The sequence below is a fragment of the Cheilinus undulatus genome, linkage group 7 (assembly GCF_018320785.1).
Source record: "Cheilinus undulatus linkage group 7, ASM1832078v1, whole genome shotgun sequence".
NCBI lineage: Eukaryota > Metazoa > Chordata > Actinopteri > Labriformes > Labridae > Cheilinus > Cheilinus undulatus.
In genome coordinates this window covers 54,058,490-54,066,688 of record NC_054871.1, presented here as the reverse complement: position 1 = coordinate 54,066,688, position 8,199 = coordinate 54,058,490, and the positions used below count along the sequence as shown (strand labels likewise).

At 42.3% G+C, this 8,199-nt stretch overlaps 1 protein-coding gene across 10 annotated transcripts in view; it reads left to right on the top strand.

The window, feature by feature from the left end:
- The first annotated feature begins 344 nt into the window (after nucleotides 1-344).
- plpp3 (phospholipid phosphatase 3) overlaps nucleotides 345-8,199 on the top strand; it is a 37,675-nt gene continuing 29,820 nt past the window's right edge. For 8 of the 10 annotated variants that reach the window (XR_005992113.1, XR_005992109.1, XR_005992114.1 and 5 more), the window contains exons 1-3: nucleotides 1,098-1,590; nucleotides 2,705-2,862; nucleotides 7,204-7,296. Coding sequence is in view for 2 of the 10 variants with exons in the window: in XM_041791758.1 (XP_041647692.1) it covers nucleotides 2,584-2,862; nucleotides 7,204-7,296 (372 nt within the window). In the remaining 8 variants the exon portion in view is untranslated. Of the gene's footprint in view, nucleotides 1,591-1,655; nucleotides 2,863-7,203; nucleotides 7,297-8,199 lie in introns of those variants that run through there. The other 2 variants (XM_041791759.1, XM_041791758.1) reach the window with 2 other exon arrangements.

Below are 8,199 nucleotides of genomic sequence, written 5' to 3'. Positions count from 1 at the left end.
GATGATTATAGTGATGAAGATGATTATGTTGATTATAGTGATGAAGATTATAATGTTGATTATGGTGATGATGGTGATGATGATGATGATGATTATAGTGATGAAGATGATGATGTTGATTATGGTGATGATGATGATGATTATAGTGATGAAGATGATGATGATTATAGTGATGAAGATGATGATGTTGATTATGGTGATGATGATGATGATGATTATAGTGATGAAGATGATGATGTTGATTATGGTGATGATGATGATGATGATGATGATTATAGTGATGAAGATGATGATGTTGATTATGGTGATGATGATGATGATGATTATAGTGATGAAGATGATGATGATTAATATGATAGAGTGATAACCAGTCTGATCAGTGTTAGTGAGCTCACACACACCTGTCACTCTCTCCATGTGTTTGATGGGATGTTTCTCCTCGTGTTTGATGGGATGTTTCTCCTCGTGTGTTTGATGGGATGTTTCTCCTCGTGTTTGATGGGATGTTTCTCCTCGTGTTTGATGGGATGTTTCTCCTCGTGTGTTTGATGGGATGTTTCTCCTCGTGTTTGATGGGATGTTTCTCCTCGTGTGTTTGATGGGATGTTTCTCCTCGTGTGTTTGATGGGATGTTTCTCCTCGTGTTTGATGGGATGTTTCTCCTCGTGTTTGATGGGATGTTTCTCCTTGTGTGTTTGATGGGATGTTTCTCCTCGTGTTTGATGGGATGTTTCTCCTCGTGTGTTTGATGGGATGTTTCTCCTCGTGTTTGATGGGATGTTTCTCCTCGTGTTTGATGGGATGTTTCTCCTCGTGTGTTTGATGGGATGTTTCTCCTCGTGTTTGATGGGATGTTTCTCCTCGTGTGTTTGATGGGATGTTTCTCCTCGTGTTTGATGGGATGTTTCTCCTCGTGTGTTTGATGGGATGTTTCTCCTCGTGTTTGATGGGATGTTTCTCCTCGTGTTTGATGGGATGTTTCTCCTCGTGTGTTTGATGGGATGTTTCTCCTCGTGTTTGATGGGATGTTTCTCCTCGTGTGTTTGATGGGATGTTTCTCCTCGTGTTTGATGGGATGTTTCTCCTCGTGTGTTTGATGGGATGTTTCTCCTCGTGTTTGATGGGATGTTTCTCCTCGTGTTTGATGGGATGTTTCTCCTCGTGTTTGATGGGATGTTTCTCCTCGTGTTTGATGGTGTGTTTCTCCTGCAGCTCTCAGGTAAGTGCAGCGGAGCTCTGAGATGCAGCGTCATGAGTGTGTGGCCCTGTTCACTATTTGTATGAACATTATTGCTCTCTGATTGGAGAGCCACTTTCTGTCTGATTGCCCAGCCCTGATGTTAGTGTGAGGTGTGAACGGGGTCATTGTGTGTGTGTTCTAACATGCATTCATGTCTATGTGTGTGTGTGTGTGTGTGTGTGTGTGTGTTTGTAGCGATGCTGCCCAGCCTGGTGCTGCACCGCTCCTCGGTGCGACCCTACCAGAGGGGTCTGTACTGCAGCGACTCCAGCCTCAGCTACCCCTACAAGAAGAGCACGGTGCCGTCCTCAGTGCTCACCGCTGTCGGGCTCTTACTGCCCGCCGTGTCAGTAAGTCACACCCCCCACGTCACAAAGAGCGCCGAGCGTTGGGGATCAGCGACAGCAGAAACAGGGAGGGCTGAATGTCAGGATGGCAGCTGTGAAGGAGCGACGAGAGGTTCAGGAGAGTTTACAATCATTTCACCTTCAGAGGCTCTCAGCATTTAGACCTGGGCTCTGCTCCTGCAGTCTAGAGTGGTTAGAATCAAGAACCCGTCCAACAGTTGCTGTTTAGGACTTTTGATGAGCTGCTGAGGTGTTACTGATTATCAGTAATTCTATGTTTTTAATGTTCAGTCCAGTCCAATTGTTATTTCACTTTAAAAGTTGCAGTTCCAATGTTGCATTGGCACTTTAGAGCATTTGCCCATTCCCAGTTATCCTCCCATTGTTGAGCCAGTTTGGAAGTTGCAGTTCTGATGTAACATTGGCAACACTGAGGTCGAGTCCATTTCCTAAGTTGCTTACTCGTTGTTAAATTAAAAAGTCTCCTGTTGCACAGGAAACATTTAGGTTGATGAAATTTACAAACTCAGCGTTGCATTAGCAATATCAGGATTGAGTGTGTTCCTAAAGTTGCTGTCCTCAGGTTGCGTCCGTCTCCAAAGTTGCTTCCCAGTGTAAAGCCGTTTAAGAACTTTCATGTTGCAGTGGAAACGTTGGGGTTGAGTAGATTTACAAAGTCCCAGTCCTAGACATGGTTCCATTCATGAAGTTGCTGTCCCAAAGTTGCATTGTCAACACTCAGGGTGAGACAGTTTCCATGTTTCTGGTCTGTTGTTGCTCTGGCGGCTTGTTTTCAGCGGGTCGTCCTCTCCCCAACATCAGCTTGTTGTTGATCAGGCGCTTGAGCCCAGGTTTAAAATGTGGAGTAACCTTTAACCTTTCCCTCAGTATTTAGAGGAGTTAGTTTTATTCAGTGATATTTGAAACAAGTCGCTCCATCGCCATGAGCTGGCCAATCCTGATGTCCTTAAGCTCCACCCACTTCTGCCCTATCCAATGATCCCCTGGTGCCGGTGTGCTCTTTGTGCTGCTCCGTTTGTGTCCGTGTCACTGACCTCTCCTCCCGCCTCTCTCTCTCTCTCTCTCTCTCTCTCTCTCTCTCCTGTGTCTCCTGTAGCTAGCCTGCCTTTCCTGATCATTGAGACTAGCACCATTAAGCCGTACCAGCGCGGGTTTTACTGTTCGGACGAGTCCATCCGCTACCCCCGAAAAGAGGGAGACACCATTAGCGATGCGGTGCTTTGTGGCGTTGGCATTCTTATTGCCATCTTCTCTGTAAGTCCTCCTCCGTTTGTTTGCTTCTTCTTCATAGAGACCCTGACTAACAGCCCCCCCCACACCTGCAGGCTCGCTCCAGCCTGCCTGCAGTAAATGTGCTCTTCATGTCCTTCCCTTTCATTCTGTCATGTTTTCTCCGTCATACTTCACTCTCTCACTCCAGCTCAGAGCCGTTTGTTAAGGTCTGGTTTTCTGCTAGGGAGAGACCCCCCACAGAGACGGGATCCAGTCTGTGAGCTGACGCATGCATGCCACAAACCAAAGAGACTTTACGAGCTCCCGGTCCACTCCTACCCCTACCTCTGCACCCTGACTTAGACCTCTCCTGTGGTACTTCCTGTCCATGACTAGAAGACACTCCATGTTTACCACTTTCAGTGCAGATCTGGACTCTGACATTATCCGTTATATTCAGGTTTAATTCCAGTTTACTCGTGTGCACTGATGAAGGTTTAGTGAGATAAAGTCCAAAGTCCTGGACTTAGATCAGTGGTGTTTGACTCGATCACAGCGGGGGCCGGATTCTGAATTTAGGTTCAACCTGAGGGCCTACCAGGGTCCACATTTAACCACAACTGTCCCCATAATTTTAACAGAGCTGATGAAATGTGGTTTTGAGTTTAAAAAAAGTCCAAATGAAACATTTAAAGGCTCAGAAACTAAGATAAAATGACAGACTAGTGTCAAAGGTCAAAGCATGACATTAAAAGTCAAAATAAAGTTTTTTAAAAGGAAAAAAATATTAAATAGAAGTTTAAAATCACAAGTTTCATAGGTCAAAACATGAAATAAAATTCTAAATTATGAGTTTAAAAGGTAAAAATATTATATAAAAGCAGACATTTCTGAGTTTTAAAGGTAAACCTATGAGATAAAAAGTTGAAATCATGAGTTTGAAAGGAAAAAATATGAGATAAAATTCAAATCTCGGGTTTTTAATTGAGAGTTTTTAAAGGTCAAAATATAGAATTTGAAGTCTAGGTTAGGAGTTTAAAAAGGCCAAAATAAAATAAAAAATAAAATTCAGAATCACGAGTTGAAAAGGTCAAAATATGACTTGAAATTTAAAAATGTCATTCTAGGGGAGGTCAGAGGTCAAAGGTCAGAGGTCGGAGTATGCGATAAGAAGTTGTGATTTTGAGGTGAAAATTGAAAATTTGACATGAAAAAACTAATTAATTTTCTTTTCCCACCTTCTCGGCTTTTTAACTCGTTTCTCTCTTGACTTTTTTAAATGTTGACCACTTAAGGATATTTTTAACCAACAAGGTCAAACTGACGTTTGTATCCAGGAGGAAACCTGCAGCCCTCATACCAGCGGGCCAGTTAGGATAAGAATACCATCTGATCCAGCAGGCCGGGTATAACTGTACCACGGACCGGATTTGGCCCCCGGGCCTTGAGCTTGACACCCCTGATTTAGCTTAAACCACTGTAGTTCCCTAGGTTTGGTGTCAGAGTTAATGGAAACATGTCATAACGATGTGGCGAGGTCTATGTTGGTCAATTAGTGCCACATGGCTCTGCTGGATGGTCTTTGAAGCCCCCAGACTCTTAGTGCCTCACTAACAGACACTGTAGACGCTCGGCCCTGCGTCTGATTGGACGCAGCAGACGGCGAGGACGTGTATGTGCTCGCTCGCATGTTCCCATGTGGGCAGAGCTGGCGTGTCTCACACAGCTGTCTTCCATTAGCGGCGTCTACCGCCATGCCAACACGCTCCTCCAGCGCTCACATGTTCATGCACTGGTAGCAGATTCCAGTCCACTGATGTTTATCTTCTCAGCATGGGAAACCCCGACAGTCCTCCCATCAGCGTCTGGCAGGTCCACGTTACACCGTAAGGATCTGCAGACGACTCATCATGGGACTGAACAAACCAATCAGGCGTCTGATCAGAGGTACTTCCTGCAGGACCCGCCAAACGTTAAGGAATAAAGAGTTAATGAAGCGCCTACACCTGGGGTCGGTCCATTCCCAACGTCACGGTCCAAATAGTCCGTCAAAATGTTACGTTGGACTGCATGAAGGCACTGATGTCGGTGCTCAGAATGTTCCAGAAGCTGCAGTCCCAATGCTGCATTCTGATTTTAGTGTGTTGTCCTAAACAAACATACGTATGCGTGTAAAACAGCAGCTGTCCAAATATGAGGTCACTTCCCCAAAAAAGCTAGCATCTGGACGACATGAACACACAGACGCCCCAGCGCTGAGTCCAGCCTTGCACTGGTCCAAACTAGAGTCCTAGGGTCAGGGTTTTTGTTCTTATACTGTTATTTACTTTATTTTATTTTATTATTTATTCTATTTTGTATTTTTCAAATTATATTTATTATGTATTTATTTATATTGTATTTATTTAATTCATTCATTTATTTATTTTATTATTATTGTATATTTTATTATTTATTTTATTTACTATTATTTATCATTATTATACTATTATTTTGTCCATATCTGTAATACAGTCGTAACCATTTTAAAATCGCTGTTGTATCAATTTAAAAATTTTTTCTGTAATACTTTGGCAGTAACGACTCATTTGTTCATGAAGCAGGTTTGAGTTTGAGTTTATCATTAATTTATGCTTTGCTTTCACATTATCTGTAGTTTCAGGATGTGTGAGTAAATATTACGTCAACGTAAAACAATATAAGACAGAAAAGCTGCAGCCCCGTTACCATCTCTGGGTTTAAGTCCAGACTCAAAGTTGCAGACCAGCTGCTGCGTTGGCTTTGCTGTGTTTGAGCAACCACACCTACAAATCCATGTCAGACAATCTGCTTCATTTCTCCCTGATTTGACAGTAAACAGGTTTTTATTTGATTTGATTTTCTTTGTTAAATAATGAGGTTTGGAGACGGCGTTATAGGAGTCAGTCGTTTTTTTAATATTCTGTTTGTGCACAAATAAGACTCAATAAAAGACAACTAACACTAAATAATATATAATAATAATAATAATAATAAATAATACTAGAGGGCTAACAGACAGCATCCCCACAAAAACATCAAAATAACTCATGAGCAAGATAAAAGACAGGAAAAAGTCTGACCTGCAAAGCTTCAGCCTCCTCAGAGCAGATGGTAAAGAAAGAGTTAAAGACATCTAAAAACCGGGCCCAGACCCTCTCAGGGTTTTCAGTACCCCCATGTTTATGGCCACATAGCCTCTCCAGACCTGACACGGATTCTTGAACCCATCCAGACACAAGGAGCAGAATAATTCTCTCAGCTAACACACCAAACACAACAGCCTGCTGCACAGTCAACGGGACTTCAGAACAGCTTTGGAGCAACCATTCAAGACCACCAGTGTGTCTGGATTCATCCTTAAGTTAAACATTTTACCAACCAAAGATGTCCCAGGACAGTCTCTGGGCACGACCAGAGGGTTTGACCCAGGGTACCTGCCCTGTGACTTCTGTCACAGATGTCAGACGTGTTAGAAACATTTCACTCATCTTCTCTTTGGATAGTGAACCTTCAACTGTCAGTGGAGCCTTCTGTCCATCCCCTCCCTCCAAACATCCTGAGATCAATGAAAAGACAAAAGTCATCTCAGGTTTGAGTGTAGATCCCTCCTGAGTCTGCTGGGTCTGGCCTGGTCCGCCTCCTGCGGTCCTTATCTCCAGCCTCAATCACAGCAGTTCACTAACAATAGCAGAGAAACACACAAACACAGCGCCATGTTTGTTTCTGCTGGCTGTTAGCCTGAGAGCGACCAGGAAGGAGAGGCGTGATTAATACAAACACCACAGAGCAGTCACAGACGTGGATCACCACGGTAACCGCTCCTACACCGCACCTCTGTGGGCTTCATACTCAGAGAGAGAGCCGTGGTTGGAGACCAGCTGCTCTCTCCCTCCATCAGGAACAGGGTCAGGTTTGATCTGCATCCCTGTTCCTCTGGGTCTGGGTGGGTTTGAGCCCAGAACAGCTGGATGGAGTCAAAGACAGCTTCATGTTAGCGGCTGAAGTTAAGCTCTAGATCAGTCTTCTGGTTTTCCTTTCCCCAGACCTCCTCTGTCTCCTGAGCCCTCATTAAAGGCCATCCAATCACCGAGCATCACTAATAATCTCACCTCATGTTCAGACTGCCTGAGGGAAGGGCAGGCCATGCTCATTCACACTCTCTCTCTGTGGTTTCAGTGTGTGTGTGTGTGTGTGTGTGTGTTTCTGCGTGGTCTCTTGTCCATCCTCCATCCTCCTCCTTTGACTCCATCATAGTCTGACCTTCATGTCCTGCATGTTCATCAGTGTTTGGATGTCAAAGCGTGCAGCAGCATCATAAAGTCAGAGTCCATCTTTAGTATTCATTTTCTCTCCTGTCTCTAGATCGTGATCGGAGAATGTTTCAGGATCCATCAGCTTCATGAAGGAACAAAGTCATTTATCGGGAATCCGTACATCGCAGCGCTCTACAAACAGGTAGGCTCAGCGTTGATGTTTATCTGTCCTCCATGGTTGTTTGTCTGTTTGTTTGTTTGTTTGTTTGTTTGTCTGTTTGTTTGTTTGTTTGTCTGTTTGTTTGTTTGTTTGTTTGTTTGTTTGTTTGTATTTTTGTTTGTTTGATTGTTTTTTTGTTTGTCTGTTTGTTTGTCTGTTTGTTTGTTTGTCTGTTTGTTTGTTTGTCTGTTTGTTTGTTTGTCTGTTTGTTTGTTTGTTTGTTTGTTTGTTTGTTTGTATTTTTGTTTGTTTGATTGTTTTTTTGTTTGTCTGTTTGTTTGTCTGTTTGTTTGTTTGTTTGTATTTTTGTTTGTTTGATTGTTTGTTTGTTTGTCTGTTTGTTTGTTTGTTTGTTTGTTTGTTTGTTTGTCTGTTTGTTTGTTTGTCTGTTTGTTTGTTGGTTTGTTTGTTTGTTTGTTTGTATTTTTGTTTGTTTGATTGTTTTTTTGTTAGTCTGTTTGTTTGTTTGTCTGTTTGTTTGTTTGTTTGTATTTTTGTTTGTTTGATTGTTTGTTTTTTTGCTTGTCTGTTTTTCTGTGTTTGTCTGTTTGCTGATTTTTTTGTTTGTTTGTCTGTCCATCTGTCTGTTTGTTTATTTGTTTGTCTGTTTGTTTGTTTCTTTGTCTGTTTGCTGATTTGTTTGTTTGTTTATTTGTTTGTCTGTCCATCTGTCTGTCTGTTTATTTGTTTGTCTGTTTGTTTGTCTGTCTGTTTGTTTGTTTGTCTGTTTGTTTGTTTGTTTCTTTGTCTGTTTGTTTGTTTGTTTGTTTGTTTGTCTGTTTGTTTGTTTGTTTGTTTGTTTGTCTGTTTGTTTGTTTGTCTGTTTGTTTGTTTGTTTGTTTGTATTTTTGTTTGTTTGATTGTTTGTTTTTTTGTTTGTCTGTT